The sequence below is a fragment of the Carassius auratus genome, chromosome 30 (genome assembly GCF_003368295.1).
Source record: "Carassius auratus strain Wakin chromosome 30, ASM336829v1, whole genome shotgun sequence".
Lineage (NCBI taxonomy): Eukaryota > Metazoa > Chordata > Actinopteri > Cypriniformes > Cyprinidae > Carassius > Carassius auratus.
Genome location: NC_039272.1, coordinates 15,461,764 through 15,487,300, shown reverse-complemented (window position 1 = coordinate 15,487,300; position 25,537 = coordinate 15,461,764). Strand labels below are relative to the sequence as shown.

Sequence of the window (25,537 nt, the reverse complement as noted above, 5' to 3'; positions counted from 1 at the left end):
AGATGCTGCAAAACTGGTTAAAGGTCAGATGAAATCCGATTCCTGTTAAGACTCTTCATGAAACAATATGTTTGTTCTGCCCACTAGTGGTCACAATGCCACACATATATATGTATATATAGAACGAAAATGTTACCTTCTAACATTCTCAAAAATATATTTTAATGATACTACTTTGCTTCTTGCACATTTCGCAATAGTTTTAAAATGAATTGTCTAGTTACTGGTGCTAAGAAGTGTGTTCAGTGTTCTCTGAAACAGACAAGTGTGACTTTGCCAACATAACAGTGTTGTGCAAGTAACAACCCAGAATGTTCGTCAATTAATAATCTGCCACGTAATCATAATTTGCATGAAAAAAAGTTGTTGGCATTGTTTTTTTTTTTTTTTTTGCTTATATATATATATTATATATATTATTATTATATATATATATCTTATGTAAATATAAATAAACGTTGAAGTAAATGTTTTTATTAAACATTTAACCTACCTAAGACTTAAACATGGTTTAGTACATACACATCCCACTGCACCAAAGCACCGCACACATACATATGGTTTGTGGAAATTTATGAATTCAAATTTTTAAGTATATTTTAAATGGTTTAAGAATCGTTTTTAATAGTTTAAGGATTTTTAAACTACACCTTTCTAAAAATGTTATTGTGGTCTGCATTTATTCTTTCTTAGTTTGGGTGTCAAAATGGTGGAAAAGTTGGTGATAACAAATGCATATAAAGAGGAAGTGCTGTTTGCATGCAAGTGTTCAAGGACAAAACTTAAAGAGAGAGGATGGCAGAACTTAACCTGAAGAAATTAAATATCACGTGATTGAACAAGTTAGAACTTTGTTCTTCTGTTCTTAACAGCATCAAAATTTATTTGTAATGATGAATGTGTGTGTGTGTGTGTGTGTATTCAGAGGCCAGTTAAGCTGAAAATGTGGGTTTGTGTGTTGTCAGAGTGCTCTTTCCTGGTTTAGAGGACGTTGCATCACTTGACAGATATGTACTTCATAGATTTCACAGCTAGACAGCAAGATACAGGGAAGGAGAGAGAGAGGGAAAAAAACAGACAGCGTTAAAAAACAAAAACAAATTTCTGCTCAAGAAGACTACAGGACAGGTATGTATGCATTTTAAGACTGTCTGTGAGCTGTCAATGTGATTACTAGTAAAACGAACTACTGTATATTTTCTTCTGTAACACTAATTAAAAATCCATACATCAAGTGCACCGCTGATGATTTAAGCACAATAAAGGAAACAAGCTTTCATTCATAAAATATTTATGTTATTTGAATTGTAAAGAGACACGATCAGCGGACAAGAAGTCTCAAGCATTTTGGTCTCTGACACCAACTGTATTTGTCGCATTAATGCTCTCCTGCCAATTTGTAGTCAGTGCAAAATCACTATAATGATGTGCCAAGTGCCATCAAACCTATTCTACTCTAAAAAAAAAAAACACTAGACTTAAGAACATTTTAAAACCAACAAGTACAAACATGCACATTGCTTTAAGGCAACTTATTAAGTGTGGTTTGTAGGTTTACAGTTTCACTTAATTTTAATACCGACTACATGCAAATGAAAACCCATATCATATCCTGCAGTTGTTAAGTGTTGCTGTCCTGCAAGAAGTTTGATGTCACAAGAGTCTTGCATTTTGCTCTTTCACTGACTGACTGTGCAGCACTAGATCAGTTTCCTCACTTTCCTGTCACATGTACGCAAGCACACACATGGACACCTACTCATGAAAGAAAAAAAACGGAAATGAAAGCTTTTCATGCGCAAACCCTTAGTGTAGCTAAAGGTTAAATTCAGTCAAATGAGAAAACAAACTGGTCCACATACCTGACTGTCTGAGGGTCACAGGGAGCCAACAGACGTATTCCTTAAAATGTTAAAAATATGAATGCTTCTGCCAGTTTGTATGATAAACAAAAGTGAGAGAAACATCTCCAGTCTACTAAATAAAGAGGACAACATTCTGTTGCCATTTAGGTTTAGGTTTAGCCTGAGCACTTTAGTTGCATGCCATCTGCTGACACTTATTACTCACTTATTCCTTTACAAGTATGCAAGAGTTACTTTTCAAGAAAGTTATAAATTACAGTGTAATTCATTATTGAACTTACTGTATGGTTACAGTTAGGATTAGGGTTACTTGCATGTAATTATGCATAATTTATTGTTATTACACCTTATTGTTATCATAGTAAGTTCATGTTACTTTCATGTTACACTGTTTAGGAAGAACACAGGAGGCACGAAGGAATTTTTAGCAGACTTTAATCAAGGAAACACTGGGAATCAGCACAACAGAGGCTTGAGTAACACACGTAGCACACAAGTAGATCCAAGAAACACAACTTAACAGACTGGGGCTTATAAAGAATCAACTAATAATCACACTAAACAAGGATAGGAACAAGACTAAATAGGGCAAAACAGGAACTGAAACACATGACAAAACAGGTCCAATCCTGACAGTTGCTGTACATGTAACAAGGACACCGTAAAATAAACTATCACTATACATATATATATATATATATATATATATATATATATATATATATATATATATATATACTGAACAAAATTATAAACGCAACACTTTTGTTTTTGCCCCCTTTCTTCATGAGCTAAACTCAAAGATATAAGACTTTTTCTATATACACAAAAGGCCTATTTCTCTCAAATATTGTTCACAAACCTGTCTAAATCGGTGTTAGTGAGCACTTCTCCCTTACCGAGATTATCCATCCACCTCACAGGTGTGGCATATCAAGATGAGCCACAATATTACCACAATAAAAGGACACTCTAAAACGTGCAGTTTTAATGTACTGGGGGGGGGGGGGGTCCGAAAACCGAAAAAATCTTTGAAAATTATCACTGTGGTTTATGTAACTGTCATGTTGATGTGTTTGTTTTGCAGTCTGTCATACATCTTTCTGCATGGCGGGTGAGTCTAGACAACTTTTTTACTCTTGTTTTTACTCCTTTTTATCCATGTATGATTTATTTATTTATTGTTTATTTGTTTATTTGCTTGCTTAATTGTTTTATTATTAATATTTTGTAGCATTCGTCCAGTTTTAATTTAAGTAGCTAAAGTTTTAACATTTCATTTATCTAAACTCATCCAAAGCTGATACTGAATATTACCCGGCTACGAGTAATTGAAATACACCTTTATACAATATATAGCTAAATGTTCTTTTAATTCAGTTCATTATTAAACTCTGTGTTCTTTTGTGCCAGGCAACAGCTTTGAAGCTGAGTTTCTACAGACTCACAATGCATATCGCAAACAGCATGGAGCGCCGCCCCTCACCATAAACAAAAACCTGTCCCGCACCGCACAGGCATGGGCAGAGCATCTGCTGTCAATCAGGACCCTCAAACACAGCAACAAGGACTACGGGGAAAATCTGTATTATGCTTGGAGTTCAGCTACCAAAAAACTCATAGGTTAGCTTTCGATGCAGTCAAATTCTTCTAAGAGGCAAATCAGGGACAAATGCTATCAGACATTTAATTTGATCAGTCATTTCCAGTTAAACCGCTCTGGTCAAAGTTGAATGAATTAGAATTAGAAGCCATTATGCAGGTGTAAGAACTTTTTAAGACATTACACTGGAGATATATAAAAAGCATTAGTGTTTTGCTTTAATAAACGTCATTTGTATTGCACACTGTGAAGAAATCCATTGTTTTAGAAGCAATTACATACCCTTGTTCTCCACTCTCTTCAGGGCATGAAGCAGTGGAAAGCTGGTACAGTGAAATTAAAGATTACAACTTCAGCAGGCCTGGATTTAGCTCCGAAACAGGTGAATCCACCTTTAAACATACTGGTGTGCCTAGAGTTTGCACTAGTCTCTTTTACAACACTGACTCCTATTGGTTTCTCCAGGTCACTTCACACAGGTGGTGTGGAAGGACACTAAGGAGGTGGGCATTGGACTGGCCACTGACGGCAACGCAACATTTGTGGTGGGTCAGTACCTCCCAGCAGGAAACATCACAAATCCTGGTTATTTTGAAAAAAATGTCTTACCGGCAGGTGCCAAAGTAGATTCAAAGTCCACTGGCACAAGTGAGTAAACTTTCAAACAAAAATTTTTGTATTGTATTTTTATTACAGTATAGTAAATATTTGATAAATCTGGAAACATTCAGCTGACAAAGTGGGGCAAGTGCATGGTGGCACTTATTCAAACAAAGCACCTTCAGTTCAGCGCAGTACTGAAAAAGCACCACCAGGGGTTCGAGGAGAGCATCAAGTTCAAAGCAGCTTAAAGGGTAAGTTGGGTAAGGTTATTTGTTTCATGTAAATGCTGTATTATGATTTCAGCTATTTTATTCTGGTGGAATCATCTTCTTTACACAAATACTAACATGGACTGTGGTTAAAACGGACCTTTCATCATATTTATCTAGGCTTAATGTAATGAAATATGATAGTCCATTCAGTGTACTAATGCTTTATGGCTTCTGAAATGAAGCATGTGCACCACAATACATAAAAAAAACTTCAAATGACTCTTTATGTTTGTCTGTAGCAGGCAGCAGCTTTGAAGCCGAGTTCCTGCAAACTCACAATGCATATCGCAAACAGCATGGAGCACCGCCCCTCACCATTAACAAAAACCTGTGCCGCTCTGCACAGGAGTGGGCCAAACACCTGCTGTCAATCAGGACCCTCATGCATAGCACTGGAGATTATGGAGAGAATGTGTATTATGCTTGGAGCTCAGCTAACAAAAAACTCACAGGTCAGAATTTAGTAGCAACTGTATCTGTAACATTTGCTCACTTTGCAGTCAGCCGTCTTAGATATAACCGGAACTTGGGTCATGATCTAGTTAATTGCCATTGTTGTTTTATGAATTTACTTGCATGTTTTCAACATTTTATGTTTGTAATTTATACAGGACGTGAGGCAGTGGAAAGCTGGTACAGTGAAATTAAAGACTACAACTTCAGCAGGCCTGGATTCACCTCCCAAACAGGTAAATCCATCTGTAAACACTCTGTGGTGGTTAGACATTTGCTCCAGTCTCTGTTCTGACATCTGTTGGTTCTTCCAGGTCACTTCACACAGGTGGTGTGGAAGGACACGAATGAGGTGGGGGTTGGACTGGCCACTGATGGGAACACAACTTTTGTAGTCGGGCAGTACCTCCCAGCAGGAAACATCAGCAATGCTGGATATTTTGAAAGAAACGTCCTACCAGTAGGCTCCAAAGTAGACTTCAAACCCACCCCATCTGGTGAGTTTAATATGACTATATGTGCATGGATTTAATACTGAATAAAATGTAGACTGAAAGTGTGACCATATACATTTTTCTTATATTAATATTCATATATTCATATTTTGTACTATATATATATATATATATATATATATATATATATATATATATATATATATATATATATCTATCTATGCTTTTTTCATAGAGGTTGAGCAAACTACTTGAACCCCATTCTGATGATCACAGCACACTAATTTTTAATATAACATTGTTAATTTTTATATATATATACACTCAAAAAAATGTACTTTCACCTTTGCTAATTTTACTTAATCCGTTCATGTTATGATTACTTAAAAAAAATTATTTAACAATGTGAACTTGATTTAATCTAGTTCATTCAACAAAAAAGTGTGTATTGTCAGCTTTACTTAAAAATTATTTGTTCAGCCAACATAACATTTTTGCGTAAAGGTAACATATTAGTGAAACCAACACAGACTTGCATCTCATTGGCTGAGGATTTCTGCAGTGTATTATGGGTAATTGTTATTCTGTCACCCTCTTGGAGAAGTGTAGCACCATTAGATAGGTAGATGAGTAATACAATTTACAGCAATTAAGTTGTTCTAATAAGTTTTAGAACAAAACAAAGAAAGAAACAAATGGTTTGTAATTTAAATTTGTTTGTGATATGCTTGATAAGCTGTACTTATAGAAAGGTTTTAATGAAAAGTAATTTTAATCAGCTGCTCATGATCCTAATGCAAGGGGGTGGCATTCCTAAAATGGCATTATTCAAATTTTATGTCATCATTATTTAACTTTTTCAGGTACAATTAACTCATTTGTTGTTTGTTGACTCTATTAAGGGTTGTTAAGTTTACTTAAACTTATTTTGTAAAATGAACTTAATTATTAAAAACATTGTCCAAAACATTGCAGATTAGTTGGGCTGACACTATTAAATTAAGCTTTGCCCAACCATAGTAAATAAGTTGAATCAACCTTAATAAATTAAGTTGACCCAATGTAAGTACATTAAATTGGAGTAACAGAATTGCATAATGCTGAAATAAAGCAAATTAATCATGTGGAAATCCTTTCCATGATTTTTTTTATGTTCGTTCAAAGAGTTATTTTTTTGAGTGTATATATATATATATATATATATATATATATATATATATATATATATATATATATATAGTATCATTGATTAGACATTTACTGAACAATATTGACAGTTTTAAACATATTTCTGGTGTTCAGCTGACAGAGTTGGACAAGCACTTGCAGCTCTGAGCATCAAATCAAACCAATCACCTTCATCTCCTCAAAATTCTGGACCAGCTCCACGTAAGAGTCAGTGTCCACAGAGCAGCAGTTCACAAGGTAAGCACTCAAACAGAGACTATGGAAGCTTATTTCGAGTTTTGACCATATTAGAAAAAAGCATGCTTTGATAAAACAGAATTATGATGTAAAAAGTCATAAATATTAAGTCAAGATGTTGATAAAATGTGGAAATACAATTATGAGATTAGAAGTCATAATGAGATTTTTATGAGAATTTTAATTAGAAGTTATAATAGTTACCAGTAATTGGTAATTTTTTTTTTTTAACCTTTATTTAACCAAAAAAAGCTCTCTGAGATTAAAAATCTCTTTCACAGGAGTGTCCTGGCCAAAATGTGCAGCAGTACAATCAATTCCATCACAGATAAACATCACACAAACAGATTAAAAACACTTAAAAGCAGTTGCATATAGTTAGATCAACTTCCATTTGTCGAATAACTGATTTGAAATGGTCTAGGGTCAGCAGATTTTCTAATTTTAATTTAGATTGGAGGAAATTCCAATCAAACGGCGCTGCATACATAAAAGACTTCTTTTATTTTCCACTCACAATGATTCACAGTTCTTTCTTTTCCTGTGATGAAGGTGAGAACTTGTCCCAGTTTCGTCAGTCTCTCCTTGAAGCTCAAAATGATTACAGACGGCAACACGGAGCACGGCCTCTGTCACTATGCTCTGTCCTCAGTAAAGAGGCCCAGGATTGGGCAGCACATCTGATTAGCATTAATGCCCTTAAGAACAGCAGCAAAGGTTATGGAGAGACTATGTCATACAAGTGGACGTCCACCATGGTGCCTCCAACAGGTAAATTGGTTATTCATCCAAATTAGCCTACTTAAATGTAACACATTGTAATTACAATGTTCATAGAGCAACTTATATTTTTCAACTAGGAAAAGAAGTGGCTGAATCATGGTACCAGGAAAATGTGAAGTACAACTTTGCAAACCCTGGCTTTCAGAATGGAACTGGTAGGCTTTATGCACTAAAATGCAATAAATTGTCAAATATTGAGCACATATTTAAGAAATGGTTATGTTAATTTAGATATCAAAGGCAATACAATCAAATTATAGTTAAAGTTAAATTACATTGCAATCCATCACAATCTATGAAAATGTGGGTCAGAAAACCAGTTTTATATGTGCATAGGTAACTTCACCCAGATGATCTGGAAGTCTACAGAGCAGGTTGGGGTCGGCCTAGCATCGGATGGAAAGGGCAAATTTATCACTGTGGCCTTTTACAAACCTCCTGGCAACATTACCAACCCTGGCTACTTCAGTGATAATGTCAAACCTGCTGGGAGGTGATCTGTTGAATAAGAAACATTAAGTAGGTCTAATGCATTTTACTAATGCAATTTTTAAAAAATGATCCGAGATGTTATTCTTATGTTAACAGGAAGTCAATCATCAAGATATATTTCATATACAAAAACTCAGAACTGCCCATTTGACAGTATGTTTGTTTTATTTTTCATGCTTTTTATTGTTGGTTCTGATTCTCATTCTTTGCTGAGGTGGTATTCCTTCCTTCACTGTGACTTATAATGTATAGAAAGATGATAAATCCTAATAAAATCTCAAAATATATTTTTGACTGAATAAGACATAAGACAAATGCAAATGTTCTGTCTGTGTAGTCTTTTATCTCTTCCCCAAATGCACACATCCACACAGATTTCATTCCCATAAATATGCACTTTGACATATGCATCTAGATGTGAACACTTATCTTGCATAGCCCCAGAGAGCTTGGGTGGGAATGCAAAACTGAAACGAAGGTGTCATGTTGCAGGAGCATCTCATCACATTGTGTTGCTGGCGAAATATGAGATGCTCTTATCTTCATTTTTCATGCCCTCTTTCATGAACACTCACCCTGAATAACATAAAGGTCCAAAACTCCTTTAATAAACTGAAAAGTAAATACCTTTACTGGTGTTCAGGTTTTTGTAGCAGTATGGTGCTTGTTGTTCAAAAAGAAACACGTAAAATTGCTTTATCAATAACATAAGTAGACTTTAAGATAACATTTTGATTTTAAAACTATCATAAGAGCATTGCATTTTAAAATAAGAGTATGTAAAAGAGTGTAAAGTGACAATATACAAGAAAGGCACTGAGAATGTTTTCAGACCCATGCAATTGTTAATATAAATTTTACTTCAATGTGTTTTAGGTCTGTTCCAACTTCAATAGAACAAGGAAATGAACATAGAATGATCAAAAAGGTTTTCTTGTGTACATGTGTATGTTGGAGAGCAAACAAAGGAAAAATTGCTTTGTTTTGCGTTTCCTTGGTCGTGAATGTACAATACATAGACATGTATCACTGTATGAGTCTGAAAGTAGACCTCTGTGTGTGGAGAGTTTCTATAGCACTACTGCTGTTTCTATAGAGCTGTTTATGTTGTGGCTTTGGATGGTGGAGAATGTTTTCCAGCTAGGTTAGCTTTCCTCAGAGGGTTCACCAGCAACAGGTGGGAAATGAGAACAGGGTAAAACTTTGTCAAAAAAAAACACCTGCAAACCATAACATATCTTATATTGTCAAATTAAACTAAAGAAGGTGAAATCATAAAGTTTCAGGTCAGCTACAGTGAGCGTGCATGATGTCCCACTTTGCCTAAAGTTCCTATCCATATTTTTACCTGGTTAAAGGTAAAAAGGTGTGTGCTGTGTGTGTGTGTGTGTGTGTGTGTGCAAAGCAGCTGCTTCCAGAGTTGTTACATGTACAGAGGTGTCATGCATAGTTTTGCCTTACACACACACGCGCACACACACACACACACACACATGCAGCGCACATACAGTATACATAGCCTCTCAAGTTCAGACTTTCCCCATCCCTGGGGGAGTACCTCATTCACACATCAGTGTCCTAGTTTCGAGTCTTGCAGAATACTGAGCAGAGGACATGCATTAATACAAAAAAAAAAAAGAAAAAAAATACCATTAATATCTTGAAAATACACTAATGGTAAGAATTGTTAATGTTTTTGAATATCTTCTGTGCTCACTAAGGCTTCATTTATTTGATCAAAAACACAGTACAGTAATATTGTGAAATATTATTACAGTTTAAAACAATGGTTTTCTGTTTTAATATATTTTAATTCATTCCTGATATGGCAAACCATTTTTTTTTTTTTTTTTTTTTTGCTGTTTTCTTTTGCAGCCATTACTCCAGTCTTCAGTATCACCTAATCCTTCAGAAATCATTCTAGCTGCTCAATAATTTTTTCATTATTATTATCAAACTTGAATATTTAAAGAAAATCATTTGCTGGATTCTTTGACGAATAGAGAAAAAAAGAAACAAAACTTTTGCAGTCAAAATGTCTTCACTGTCCCTTTTGATCAATTTAATTTAATGCATGCTTGCAGAAGAAAAATTTAATAAAAAAATAGATAAATACTGACCCCAAACTTTTGAACAGCTGGTGGGTATCATGTTTAAGAGTTGATAGAATTGCTCTTTTGCACTTGCATAGGCACATAGTCGGAACAACTATAAAACAGTATTTATGAAGGTTTAAACTATCCTCTTACATGTCATAAAATCTTGGATCCCTTGGTCTAAAACATGCTTTTGGTCTTTTTTGTGGTCTGACAAAATGCTGATAAGTAGACTTGCTTATTACAAAGTATGTTGAATGTTGTACATCAACTGCTAGCAACAACTTGTAGAATTGCAACAATACATCCTGCTGTGAAAATCCATCCTGCCTTCGTCATTAATCCTATTTTGTTTTGTGCTTGCTCAGCCTACGTGTGCTGCTGTCATAGCATGCATGAACTGAATCCCCTCTAAAGATGTATAACACCTGTGATACTCATAAATAATGAATCGATGTCACAAATCCTTATTGTGCTAGTGCTACAATTTAGGCTTTCCCAAATACTTTGCTCTATTAGAAATTTGAGAAATCTTGCAAAAGTAAGAAATAATTAACTACTTTTGAGTAATTGTGTTTTATAGCATGTAATGTGTATATTTGTGAACGTGTGTGTGTTTCTGTCCGTGCCTATATTGACAAGTCTGTCAAAGTGTCAAATTAAATAAAGTTGCTGAAATAGGGTCAAACATGTTCATTTCAAAGCCACAGGGTATTATAACTATTTTCTCATGCTCTCATTCAGTTGTTATTTTCATCAGCATCTATGTATCATTATCAGAATGGGGCAACTATTTTACTGTTATTCAGAAAATACAAAAAACTATTCCAGCACGTACATATTTTTTGTGAGCTCTCATTGATAAAGACACAGACATCTTAATGTTGAGATGTGGGCTACAGTTGTTTGCACTGGGCTTACAGGGGAAGAAAAGGTGAGTGTCAAGAAGATAACCCCTGAATTAATTTCAGAAGGCAACACTCTCATGGCATATTTCTTACTATTTAAATTTTTTCAAATCTGTGGGTTATTTAAAATCATTCAGGCTTACGTTTTTTTTTTCTTTCTCATTAATTCGGGAGGCATGAGGCAAAAATGAATTGTAAATATAAAGGTATTTAGAGTCTTGCATGACTCTCAACTGTGTGCATGACTCAGAATTTACACTGTATATCACACTAAAATAAAAAATTTACCCAACAAGCCCAACAATATGCACTACTATATAACAGTCTGGAAATGAAAATGGACCCTTTTGGTTTCTATGTCAGCCACGGATGTTAAATAAGTAGCTTACTTTGATTTTTCACATTTGAGTTTTTCAAGTGTATGTCTTTACAAGCAACTCCCCCAGCCATATCACTGGTGCTTTACATGCACATTTCAAAACCCAGCAAATGTAGCTTCCCTTCCATTAATTATCTTTTTATCTTGCCATTTGAGCTGGCATGCCTGAAATTAAAAATAAGCAAATGTCAAACTGATTACAATTTTAAAAATTGTTTTTAATGATTAATAATATGGTTGTTCTGAACAGCAATGCAAAATAAATAATAATAATGAAAAAAAATATAAAAGAATATCTACCACGTAACCTAAGTATGCATGTAATCAATGTTCAAATGCTTTCACTTTATGGTAATTTATTTGACATTTAAATACTGTCAAGCGCTAGAAACTGTGCCAGTTAAGCAAACGCTTTCAATTTAATGTACCAACCATAGACGGTATGGTACCAACACAATTATACTCAACAAGTTCAAACATAACATGCACTGTTTGTTGAAGGTGGTGCTTGGCAACTTGATTCTCGATTAGAAAACATTGAGGTCTGTTCAATAATAAAAGCCGTTATATTATCTGGTTACCAATACAAAACGGCTTCTGTGGGGCGCTGTAACCATTGACAACATCCAATCAAAGGCAAACGCGTCATGAGAGCGCGTGCACCTCAACCAATCATAAGCGGTCATAGAATGATTGACATCTCGTTCATCCACCTGTGTTTGAATGCGAAGGTTGGCATTATTTAAAACTGGGAACCGTTGCCGTGCGCTGCAGTTTAGTCGAATCGCGGTGGAAGAGAGTTCACTGTATTTGTTTTAGAACAAGTGTTTTTTTCTTCCCCTATAACAATTCAACATGAGGGAAATTGTTCACCTGCAAGCTGGTCAGTGTGGAAACCAAATCGGTGCCAAAGTGAGTTTTAAGGGTAACGTTATTGATTACGATATCACCCCCCCCCAAAAAAAACCTGGTCGCGAGGGGCATAGTTTGTATGTTGTGTTGTTATTATATTTAAATAACTAATTTCCGTTCAGTAATTATATTAACATGTTCTTTTTCTTTTTATATTTTATTAAGTGTAACTAACGATCTGACTCATTGTAGATGTACATAGTTTGGTTTTATTCTTCTGTAAACTTGTGTTTACGCTAACCTAGCGAGTTGCCATGACAACAGTGCAAAAGAGGACGTTATTTAAACGTTTTATATATATATTTTCGATATTAATTTTATACAAAGTGATAATTTTACTTTAATAATAACTCCTTTTCCTTCAGTTTTGGGAGGTGATTAGTGATGAGCACGGGATTGACCCGACGGGAACTTACCATGGAGACAGTGATCTGCAGTTGGAGCGGATTAATGTGTACTACAACGAAGCCACTGGTCAGTTTTCAATTGCAATATATAAAACACAAATAACTTGCAAATAATAAAAAAAAAATTAAGTTTGTAATTTTTTTCTCTGTAACAGGTGGAAAGTATGTACCCCGTGCTGTTCTTGTGGACCTGGAGCCTGGAACCATGGATTCAGTGAGATCTGGACCATTTGGGCAGATCTTCCGACCGGATAATTTTGTCTTTGGTAAGTCTGGAATAATATGTCATTTTAATTGAATAATAAATTCTAGAGCAATATGAGCCTGGTATGATCTGGGTTTCTTGAATCATAGGCCAGAGTGGTGCTGGAAACAACTGGGCCAAGGGTCACTACACAGAAGGAGCTGAGCTTGTAGACTCCGTCCTCGATGTGGTCCGTAAGGAAGCAGAAAGCTGTGATTGCCTTCAAGGCTTCCAGCTCACACATTCCCTTGGAGGCGGCACTGGGTCAGGCATGGGCACGCTCCTCATCAGTAAAATCCGTGAGGAGTACCCAGACCGCATCATGAACACCTTCAGCGTGGTGCCTTCACCCAAAGTCTCAGACACCGTTGTGGAGCCTTATAATGCCACGCTGTCTGTCCATCAACTGGTGGAGAACACAGATGAAACGTATTGCATCGACAACGAGGCACTGTATGACATCTGTTTCCGTACGCTCAAACTCACTACTCCCACCTACGGTGATCTCAACCACCTTGTGTCTGCCACGATGAGCGGGGTCACCACCTGTCTGCGCTTCCCTGGTCAGCTCAACGCTGATCTGCGCAAACTGGCTGTCAACATGGTACCTTTCCCCCGTCTGCATTTCTTCATGCCGGGCTTCGCCCCCCTCACCAGCAGGGGGAGCCAGCAATACCGGGCTCTTACGGTGCCCGAGCTCACCCAGCAGATGTTCGATGCCAAGAACATGATGGCTGCTTGTGACCCCCGCCACGGCCGCTACCTCACCGTTGCTGCTGTTTTCCGAGGCCGCATGTCCATGAAGGAAGTGGATGAGCAGATGCTGAATGTCCAGAACAAGAACAGCAGCTATTTTGTGGAATGGATCCCCAATAACGTCAAGACCGCTGTGTGTGACATCCCACCTCGAGGTCTCAAAATGGCAGCCACGTTCATCGGCAACAGCACTGCCATTCAGGAGCTGTTCAAGCGCATCTCTGAGCAGTTCACTGCTATGTTCAGGCGCAAGGCCTTCTTGCATTGGTACACAGGTGAGGGGATGGATGAGATGGAGTTCACAGAGGCTGAGAGCAACATGAATGACTTGGTGTCTGAGTACCAGCAGTACCAAGATGCCACTGCCGAAGAGGAGGGAGAATTTGAAGAAGAGGGAGAGGAGGAGCTGGCATAAAAGGGTTGAATGCTAAAGTTTTTGTTCACTGTTCTGTTCAGTTTCCTTGTTCTTCGTTTTGTCTTCCTGTTCTCTTACTTTCACAAGCAGCTAAAAGCTCTCCATGTAAACAAATGTGTAATAAAAGTTTTAAATTTGACCGCATTCTTTTGGGTGTCTTGTCTTTGGCTTCTTTTCCTTGTATTATACCCTTTGTTAGTTGAATAGCGATACAAAAAATTTGTAAGATTAGTGGCTTCTTTAAAAATGAAAAACATCCCATTTTAATACTTAAATCAGTGTGCAGATCATTAAATGATGCAAGAGTGCCAATCTCATTCAAAATGAGATTTCACACACAGATACAACACTGGTAGATTTCAAAGTGCTTTTTAAAGTTCCTAGTTAAGAAAATGCACTCTCAAAATCCCCCTCAGATTTAATGAAATGTAGCATTGGCCATTTTGTCTTGTGTAAAAGCCTAGAAAATGTATAACAATCTACACTGTATATATTTAGAAAAGTATTTTTAAGGTTGATACGCACTAAGTCAAGAATATTAAATCATTGTATAAATGTATTATAGCCTGTTATAGAAAAATCCTTATCAAATATTGAGATTATTTTTTTTTATGTATATTGTCTTGTTAAAAAGTCTATAAAAACGCAGAAGCTAGTTAAGGAATCTTTAGAGAAGTATTTTTAAGGTCAATACACAGTAAGTCAAGAATATGAAATGACCTATATAAACGTATAAATATACGTATAAACTTATTATAGCCTGTTATAATAACATCCATATCCTTGGCAGATGCTTTTATCCTAAATGAATTATATTGCAGTCAATATTTTTTATTTTTTATTTTTTTTACTTCATTTTCTGGGAGTCAGACCCCATGACCTTTGTATTGCTAGTGTCATGCTTTGCTGGAGATTCATAGATGAATATGAAAAGTTTCAGTCTGCAAATATTAGAAATAGTTGATTAATGCAATTTTTTTTTCAATGTTTTGATTACTGCTGGTATTTTAATTTTTAGCTAAATGTAAAATACCACTGTTATTTTTGTGTCGATTTCCTGTTCTCGCCGGCAGATGGCGATAGAAAGTTACTAAAAAGAACGCTCGTGAGGTATAACTAATTCCAATTCAAATCCTGTGGTCTTTTAAACTATGATTGGTGACGAGATGTTCTGTCTTAAAACTGGAAAGGTATGTGAACCAGATTTACACAGCTTATTCAGTTTAGTATGTTACTCATGTAAAAGAGAAAACGTATGAAACCACATACAATTTTGCATAAGAGTGTTGTCACTCTGCTGAGTCTTCCACACCTTTCTTAATCTCGATTTGTTGAACTTTGCTAAAATAAACAAAATGTAATCAAAGCATATCTAATTATTAACTTGAAGCTCCTTCAATGCAACAAAGATTACATTAATTAACGTGACACAACAATCTGGCCCAATTTCATGGAACATTGAAGGAAGAAAGCTCCTAGTTGAATTGCTTTCAGTCAACACCGGAGGAGAGGGGGAAGGAACATTAATTGAGTCAACTAGCAGATCGCAGATGAGGGCTTCATTTATTGAGTAATGGTGTCTTAAGTTTGTAATTTTTAGATGCTTCCAGTCACCATTGGTATTGCCTTTCTCTGATCAGTTTCCTGTAGATTGACAAGTGTCATACTTCAATCTACAGACTAGCTTTAATGCTCTAAATTTATTATATTTGAGGATGGACAGTTTATCAGTAGGCCACCATATCAGTTATTGGCCTGTATTGGATATTTAATTTAGTTTGGATATTATACATTTAGATTACATTTGCTGTAAGTTTAACACATTAAGTTAATCCATAAAAAAAAACTAATGCAATGTAATGAATATAAGTTTTTAAACTGTACATCATAATGTTGTGATGCCTAAAATTATATTAAATTGATTGAACAGTTTCACAATTAATTAATTCATTTATTTATCACACAAATAGTTTTTTTTATATATCCACCATTCATCATTGCTCAGCCATAACATGATCAATTTACAGAATTTTAACATTGGTGCATCCCAATTTATTTATGTATTTTTTTTTTTTTTATGGCAAATGTTTGACAAAATCCAGCATGTATTGCTATACATTTATTAATAGTAAAATTAAATAATGACATAAAACAATTTTATTATCATGAATTTTAATACAATACTGTTATTTTCATTTGGAGTATATAGAAGTACATAGAAGTACAGTACCATGGTAAAGTACCACAGAAGTTTCTTGTAAGTTCTATTTTAGAGTCTCTGTAATCCATATCTTGGATTACATAGAAAGAGGTAATACAAGTAAAATACAATAAAATTAAATAAAAAGCATAGAGCAAAAGGCAAGACTTTTATACCATAAAAAAAATGAAGAATTGGTTTTGTAAAAGGTTCGAAACAGATTGTAGTCTGATACTGTGAGCACCAGCTCATGTGAGAGCCGCTAATGTGATCTTTTGTTGTCTCAGCTTTCACAACCTAATGCATGCATGTTATTCCTTTTAATTGGTTTTTGTGATTTTATACCTCATCCATATGGCACTGGAAAAAGCTTCTGTCTGAGCAACATAAATCCTCTGTTTTAGCACTGCTATGTACACAATGTTGATGAAGCTCTCTAAACAGATGATGGATTGCTCTTTAACAGCCAAAGCAACTTCACTGTCACTGCCACTGAAAAGAGAGATGCGGGGAGAGAGAGAGATAGTATGTGCTATGAGATGCAGAGCGTGGCGGCAGCAAGAGGTGTGAAACATAAATTAGGATGGTTTTAGGCTGCACAGATGGGCCTCTGCCACTCTATATACTGCATACAAATGCTTAGAGCCTGAGGAGCACCTCTTCATACAAACAGATTGAATGGGCCACCCGTATAAGCCAGTCCACAATGACTGTGACTGTACATGAGGACACAGACTGTTGAAAGGATAAATTTAATGAATATGTGCTTTATGACTCTCACAAATTAATTTTTTTTTTTTTTTTTTTTTTTTTTTTTTTTGCATAGTCTTTTTTTTACCTTCTGAAATTTCTTCTTGTCTGTTTTGGCTTTTGACAAGGCCTTTTTAGAAACCCATCCAAAAGCTATTAGAGCCATATGTGCTAAATTTATCAAGTAAAATTGATCTGGCAGGGAATAAATATGAATAATGAAATCTAGGAATGACAAATAAGAAGCAAGTTGAGCTGCAGACGTTTGATAAAGTTACTGTATACTCTGAAATAAAGGTACAAAAAGTTGTCACTGGGGCTAGTACCTTTTAGGTAGTAATATGTACTCTTGAGGTACTAATATTGACCTTTTAGGTACAAAGGTGAAACTTTTGAAAAGGTACCACCCCAGTGACAGTTTTTGAACCTTAATTTCTGAGTGTGTTTATGTATTTCAAAATGAAAACAATTATAAGTAGCCTACTTCATTATAAATACAGCTCATTCAATACAAGTACTGCATTCTTGGTAATGTGTGTCTTTTTTCAAAAAGTTCATCAAAGTTGTCCTAAGACAAGAATGCTCTTTGGGTTTAGGTTTTAGGACAACTTTGATGAAAGGTTTTGATCCACTTCAAATGTTGACTAATATAAATTTAGTTAATACTGTACACTACTGTTCAAATGTTTGGGGTCTGTAAGATAAGAAGTCTCTTAAGATGTAGTCACATTTACTGTTTGAAACAAAATGCAGTAATTTCAGTAGGAATCTAAAGGCCTATAAATTGTAAAAGTTCAAGGCCTTTTTAAACTTTGTAAAATTCGAAGCTTTCAACACAATATTAAAAGTTTGCTTTGAAAAGCTTTTCTTGTTAAATGAATTTCTCTGATTTTTGGTTCATTTTAATTCTGCATCCCATTTGCTACCTCATTTCCAATACAATTCAAGTGCATGAATGGAAATAGAACTCACAAAGAAATTCTAAATTCAATTCCAAGTGTGGCACGACCATGCGTCACAGGCCTCCAAATACTCCCCATCCCAAGCTGCTTCGAAAAATATCACATTGCCCTACTTGCTTTGTTCTTGACAGTTCACTTTGACGTGAGGAGATTGGCCAAGCGGCACTTCTCCCCTATTTTTTCCCTCTCTCCAGTCGCTCTCCTCCTCGCCCGAGGCGCGTGTGTGTGGTTGTCAACACACGTGTCTATGTGCGGAGCTGATGGCTTCCGTCGCGCAGGGTGCCACACATGCAAAAGGGGTCCTGTCACTCACTCAGAGCGGCCATATGTGTGCCTGCGTGAGCTCAATGCCAGCGGCAGAGGCTCCCGCCAGAAGACATTAGGGGAGCAGTGGGGCGTCATTACCCAGGCACCATGATTGATTAACCGTGAATCAGGAGCACCAGGGCCCCTTGAAAGCCCAGTGTCGATAGGAGGAGGGAGCCCCCTGCAGATGTGGGGGTGTAATTGCATCAAGGCTTGGCAGGAGGAAAAGTAGGCAGGGGAGACAAACACACAGTTGAGTGCCCTCATTAGTGAGGGAATGAGATCAGTGTTTCTCCTGATGGAGCCGGTCGGGTATGTGGCAGGGATCGTTTAAATATAGCTATTAGATGGCTGAGCTGAATCTTGGGGATCTCGGCGCTCCAAACACACGAAATTAAATAAGCAAATAGCAACTGAGGCCTTTGAAAAAAAAAAAACATAATTATTTCATGTGTATCTACATTTAGGTTCAGATTCACAAGGTCTCGCAGTGAGCAGCAGAGCTGATCAGAAACTGCTGAAGAATAAGGACATTTTCTCTTTTTTTTGTCTCCTCTAACACTCTGATCCTTAGCGGTAGGGAAGCTCGGATGAGATGATGATCCCTTAATGGCCCCCTGCCCTTCCTCTCCCTCTCTGCCTCTCTCTCTTCTCCATGTCCCGGAGCCATGCAGCGCATTTGTGTGCTGTGGAGGGGTGACTAATGAAATCCAGTGAGAGGCAGCCAGCCCTGGGAATCCGACACTAATGTTTTGTTTGGTATTAAGATGCGCAAAGGCAACTCAAACTCCCACTGACTTGGACGCGAAAACATTTGGAATGGGCTCATCAATCAAGCCCCTCCACGCTGGAACTGTCTAATCCTGGGGTGCGTCACGCGCCGTGGCGACACATTGAACACGGCGCACACACATTAAATGTCATTCACACATGTATGAATTTAAAGTTAAAAAAAAGTGTCTTACAAACTGACATTAGTGGAAAAGTCTTTGGCTGCTTGGATTTTCCCTCTGGAGTTTGTGCTCTCCTGAGACGCCGGGATTAGATTCGGTTAATTTGTAAAACATCATTTTATCAGATGAAACCATGTGGTTCTCCAGTAGACAGAAAGCTAGATAAAGTGAAATCCATCCATATATTTATATATTTGGATTTTATTTCTTTGTACCGTAAGGAAGGTTTCCTAATACAGGAACCAACAGATTATCGAATGAAAAGCTATATAAAAACACCAGTGAGTTAGATATGTAGGTTCTAACAATGATTCATTCTCATTTGACACACTGTGCTGTGAATAATACATATGTGTGTTTGTTTAGGAGCCACAACAGCAATGACAACTACCTATGAAACTACCAATATTGTACTATAAAGTACTTCAATGTATTATATACTGGTTGTATATAGAGTTTGATACTCTAAATTGTACACTATATATTATGTTGTGTAAAAAAAGGTGTGGGGGGTGGGGTATTCTTTCCCTTGCATCTATATTGTACAGTTTTCCTATTTGGAAATGGATTAAGGTTTGTGGAATTCCTCAAACCAATCAGTCTCTCAACGGTTAGTGAGCGAGGGCTGGTGCGTCAGTCAGCTGAGATTAGGGCCCGTGATGACAGAGATTTAGGTTGACTGGAGCACACACTGTCACACCTCTCTGTGGTGGGCTTTAATCAGAAGAGTACACATCACTAATGCCATACATTGATTGATGAGTGAACGTTCTCTGGGGGCTTTTCCTCCTGATTGTGACTCGCAATACAAAACCAACTTTGTTTTTTCGCAATCTAGTCCACTTTCTTTCACAATATGGAGTAACGAGGACATGATTACAGTGAAATTCCGGTTCACATTTCTTTTGAGCAAACTGGTAGGGGACTTCTTTGGGAGATTTGTTGGTGTGTCTTGCTTAAGACGGTATCTGAACCAGTGGATCATTTTTTCATACCACAACCTCATCATTGTTTGTTTTTAAAGGCTTATTTGCTATTCTTTTATATAAATCTGTCTGATCTATCTCATCATTCCCTTATAAATTCATTTGAAAAACAAAAGTAGATGCTTGATGGACCTAGATGGCAGATACGACTTTGAGGTTGCATGATTTTAACCACCAGGAGGCAGCGGCAGGCAACCACTGGAGAAGATTGAGACACACTCAGCTTTTGTTGTAAATTAGCCGGTACTAAACACACCTGGAAAATGATCCGTTTCAAATAGGGTGGCCATTTTATAGCAGGGGGAAATTTGTATTTCTGCAGTCAAACAATACTCAATTGCAAAAAACACATGAATGCATATCAATTAGTTCAACAGCTTGTAGAAATTATAACTGTTTGGAAAACCATACTATTCATTGTTTTCATCTAAGGCTGAGGTGTCTGATTTCTCATTTTTCTATCTTCAGAATGTCCTGGGAGACTGAGAGCCTCACTGGCGAAAGCAGAATAATGAAAAGGTGGGATTTTGGCCATTTGACTTCAGTGGCAGCCTTTAAGATATTGCACCAAAGAAATGTCAGACCAGATCTTATCAGTGTGGTGATAAGAGGACAGCGCCCCCTAGGTGGCACTTTTTACTGAAGGTCAGAACGGGGTCAGGGTGGCAAGGCAAAGGGAGATCCAGGTTCAGGACTGGCCACCCACTGTGTACTATCCAGTTCCCGTTGAGGGATGGGAATAGAGGAGACACAGATGGGAGAGAAAGAGTCGGAGTGGAAGGGGGAGAGCAGACAAATCTGAAATCATGGAGCTTCTCTGTCCTGTATCCATCCACAGTGCTTTATCTCTCTCCCTTGTCTCTCTCTCTCTCTCTCTCTCCCACGCTGATTATTTCCTTGTCTGAAGCCCCTGTGGTTTTCCAAATGATTTTAAAATGGATTTCATTTCCTGTTGGGGGGAAGGGGGGTAGCGATAGTAGTAGGACAAACCCGAATGCTACTTGTGTGGGAGAGAGATGAGGAAGGGAGATGGAGAGCAGAGGATCTGAGAGAAATAGAGAGAGAGGGGGCTTCTTTTTCCTGGATATGAGGTTTTAAGTTGTGCCCTCAGGCCTCAACACCACGCAGCATTCAGTTACAATGCTCATTTCCTCGCACAGACCCTGGAAGACTTCTCTTATTTGGCACCATCCTTATTTCTTCCTTATTTAGCCTTTTTTTTGAAGAAGAAGAAACAAGAATTGCCAGGTTTAATATTGCTCTGCTGCTTTTAGTTTGTAAAATCACTTCACACAGTTCACCCAAAAAAGATAAGGCTGTCATCATTTATTCACCCTCATGTCATTCCAAAACTGTATAACTTACATTGTTTTATTTAGATGTTTTTTTTTTTTTTTTGCATTAAATTTTTTTTACAGTGTTTTTTCCTCCAAAAAAAAAAAAAAAGTTAATTGTTAATTCTTAAAAATATCTTCTTATGTGTTCTGCCAAGGAAGGTTTTGAAATGACACACGGTGAATAATTTATGAATGTATTTTCATTTTTTGGTTGAATTATCGCTTTAATTATCCCTGTATTTTGTGAATCACCTTGAATGCACCTTTTCCCACTTCTCTCTCAATGTATTGCTTTCAATTCTTTCTCCCACAAGGCCCGGGGAATCGGCATGACATAAGCGCCTTCCTCTCGAGGCGGAGGTCGGAAGACAGAAGGAGAGGAGGAAGGAGGAAAAGAGAGACGGGGCTCGATAAGCACCACTATCAGAACGCACCCAAACACAGCGTCCGGCTGTTCTCCCTTCTGCAGGCAGAGGAAAACAGATACCCTGAGCAGGTTTGGGCACTTTTCCATGCTGTCTCTTCCCTCTTTTGTCACCCATTTCAATAGGTAGGACTCAAAGAGGATGTCTGTTAGGATGTTCGTGACAAAGAGTAAATACAGCAATTGTCTTCTGCACAAGAGGTTTTATCGTGTGTGTGAAACTCTCCAGAGTAAGCTGAGGGAATAAAGGCTTGTTCAGTGTGTGTTGTTGGCTGTTTTAGACAAGTAGAAATAATTCAAGAAAGAAATGAAAAAACAAGCATGTGAACAAATACACGTGTCATTACTTATTTCACTCACATCTTTCTTTAGCTTATCCTATATCCGCTCATCCTGTATCCCCCACTGAGCCATCACTTTCCTGATCTCTCCATCTCTCCTAATGAGCAGACACTCTTCTTAACCTGTGCCGCCATCTACTAATGTCTTAAATCTAATTACCATCGGTTTGTCACAGCTTATGCAGATGGAGCTCACTCATTCCCCTCAGGTTCAATATAGCACCTCTCACGAACTAGTGTGAAACCAGGCAATGAACATATGTTTGGTGGATCTTTGATAAGACTTTTTCCCAAAAAGTTTACCAGGTTTAAAATGCACCACCACAGAGCGGATGCAAAACAAAAATGAGTTGTCTTATGACGCATGTATTGACATGTTAAAGAGTTTAAAAAAGTAAATGTGTTAGGGATAGCTCACCCAAAAAAGAAAATTGTCATCATTTAAACTCCCTTGAATCGTTCTATACAAGAATATTTATATGTAATAACCAGGATTGTTGTTTTATATATATATATTTATGTCCAAAACAGTTTTTGGGGAAGGCCTTCCCCTGGCCATGTAGACATCGGGTAAAAATGCCACTAAATTGGGCAAAAACGCCCCAGCACAAACAAATTAAATCTATTACATCTGTTGCTAACAAAGTGAAAATGAACAGACAGTGTCAATTGTGGCATCCAGTTAAAATCTGCTCATGTTGCACCACATTTCATTTTAGGCATTTTTATAGTGTTGCACATTTTACCCAATCACACGCAATTCTGTTGAGCTTAGGAATTCAATGACCAATCAGAGGCGTTCAGATGAGTCATCGCCAAAACTCATCAATTTTGAGTGTGCGCTGTATTCCACGTAATTCTCTCATTATAAACAACAAAGTGCAGATGCATGTACTGTACAATGTAAGTAAAGATTCATTTCACAGTGTATACAGCTTCAGTGACTATTATGAAAGTTGGTTCACCCTCCGCCTATGCCTACAATGCTCTACATGAAGAACCCTGGCATTAATTACTGTTTCAGGTTTGACAGTGCGACTCTGATTGTGTGTTAGTCAACCTGGGAAATTTCCCTCTGCGATGGCCAAAATCTTGATTTGAAACAGAATGTACAGCATCTAACGCCCATAGCTGTAACACGGGAAGTAAGGCCACCCTAAAAGTGCCTCTCAAACAATAACCAGGAGGGCTGTGCACTGGCCAGATATTTTTATATGTGGACTTAGGACTTATGTTGATAGAAGGAAACCCAATCGAGCATCATACAGAAGTGGAGAGAGAGAGAGATATAGCAAGAGCTAGAGAGAGAAATAGCTCATGTGTGACCTTGACCACCAGCATAAACAGTAGCATCCTGTGAAACCGGATTGCATTCACAAACCGGATTGCATCAGTGGTCAGCAGGTAACCAACAGGAGGTTCTTAGTTCAGCTTTGTTTATGAAAAATTAAGGGAAAGCAACACCTTTGCTCTCTTGCGATCTATGCCTTATGTCCACTCCTTATCAACAGAGATAATGAACAAGTGTGTGTGTGTGTGAGTGAGAGGAACACAAGCTGTTTGTCATTAATTAAAGGAATATTCCGGGTTCAGTCAACACCACTTATTTCCACTTGAACCTCCTTTTCCTTTTAAAGTCAAAACCTGGGTTACAATGGAAGTCAATAGTGCCAATCTATACATTTTAAAATGCTCACTGTTTCAATAGTACAGCCACCACAAGACATATATTATATATTTCTACCATTGCAACATCGCTTACTAACCTTTTCTTTATAAATATATGTTAAATTTTAAATCTTTTTTGAAATGACACCATATTAACCCTATGTAGCCCTAAAATAACTATAAAAAATGTTACCAGAAGACTATATTTAGGTTAAGCTTCACATTTCTGCCTTTAAGGCATCCAAACAATTTGCCATCATTGTAACCCTGGTATTTATTTATTTGAGAAAACGAGGGGTGATTTTTATTTTTATTTTTTTAAAGGTAATCAACATTATACAATGGCGTTGACTAATCTTAACTTATATATGATCCGGTATATTCCTGTAAGTGCAAAGACTAATGCCAAACCCCAAGAATGGATCTACTGAAGGTGCTCGTTCCTTCGGTTTCCTCAAGGTGGAGCAGGGCGTTGGAAAGGAGAATCTTCAAATGCACAAAGAATTCAGTCAGTTAGTAGGAGGTTTCTGGGATGGATGAAGCCTGTTTCAGGGTGGGGGGGTGTGAGTGTAGGGAGGGATGGGGTTGGCCTTGGCTGCACTCGGCGGGGTTTGATCAGCCTGGCTCAGGGCTAATCACACTCGCGTTGATTAACAAGCTGCGCAAACACACTGGGCATGATTGAGCTGCCCGGGTAAAGAAAATAACCGGCAATCTACGAGAAGCCCAGGACACACATGCCTTTCACTCGTCTCTCCTCAACCCCAAACAGCCTCATACATACACGCACACATCAGAAACAGCTCTCTCCTTGCTTTAGTTCCTCTCGTCAGAAATCTTTCTGTCTTTCCCAATCATTTTTCACCCCCACTGTTTTGCTTTGCTTAAATATGCATTGCACAAAGTGCTGAGGTAATCACATACTCTCCATAGTCTATCATATGGCTATTCATAGTGGTGATCCCTCATGACTTTTTTTTCTCAACTTTGTTGACTGTAACTTAGCTTGTCTAAAGCTCACTGATCACACTGGGGCAGCAATCTGTGGACATACACCCACACACACACTAGATTTCTACTTAAGCATTGTGTTTAGGTACTTGTGGGGGGTTAAAAAAAGAGGGCGCACCTCCGCCTCCTCACTCTCCTTCACACACACACACACACACACACACACACACACACACACTTACCCTCCTGCTTTTGCAAACTGCAAATGAAACCAGATGGACTCATTTATTGCCAATTAGCTCCAACGCTGTAAGAGAAGCCTCACCTATACAGTTAAAACTTTTTTATTGAAACCTCCCAGCACCTCTAACACTGCATCTCAATAAGAGGGCCTAACATCTTTATAACCTCCACCTCCCACCAGTGCCGGGAAAGAAAGAGAAAGAGGCAGGAATCTTTGAGGTTTCTTTCCAGGCAGATTTAAATGTATACAGAAATATATACCTATACCGTTGGCTCATTTGCTTACAAGGCTGAATTTATTTGATCAGAAGTAGGCCTACATTGAAAACTAAAATATTGTGAAATATT

General features: G+C 37.4%; 2 protein-coding genes across 3 annotated transcripts; both read left to right on the top strand.

Annotated features, from left to right (window-relative positions):
* The first annotated feature begins 971 nt into the window (after window positions 1-971).
* Window positions 972-8,272, top strand: glipr2 (GLI pathogenesis-related 2). Of its 2 annotated transcripts, none has more exons than XM_026211674.1 (13): window positions 972-1,128; window positions 2,953-2,979; window positions 3,279-3,488; window positions 3,773-3,850; window positions 3,934-4,116; window positions 4,200-4,322; window positions 4,586-4,795; window positions 4,955-5,032; window positions 5,111-5,293; window positions 6,554-6,676; window positions 7,229-7,447; window positions 7,537-7,614; window positions 7,796-8,272. In XM_026211674.1, exons 2-13 carry the CDS (start codon window positions 2,973-2,975, stop codon window positions 7,954-7,956), a joined length of 1,653 nt encoding a protein of 550 aa, XP_026067459.1. In that variant the 5' UTR covers window positions 972-1,128; window positions 2,953-2,972; the 3' UTR covers window positions 7,957-8,272. The 2 variants fall into 2 exon arrangements, with proteins under 2 accessions (XP_026067459.1, XP_026067458.1); XM_026211673.1 differs by having other exon boundaries at window positions 973-1,128; window positions 4,583-4,795.
* A 3,781-nt stretch (window positions 8,273-12,053) lies between these two features.
* On the top strand, window positions 12,054-14,212 carry LOC113049375 (tubulin beta-4B chain). The gene is made up of 4 exons (XM_026211672.1): window positions 12,054-12,246; window positions 12,612-12,720; window positions 12,809-12,919; window positions 13,008-14,212. Exons 1-4 carry the CDS (start codon window positions 12,190-12,192, stop codon window positions 14,066-14,068), a joined length of 1,338 nt encoding a protein of 445 aa, XP_026067457.1. The 5' UTR covers window positions 12,054-12,189; the 3' UTR covers window positions 14,069-14,212.
* The last annotated feature ends 11,325 nt before the right edge of the window (window positions 14,213-25,537 follow it).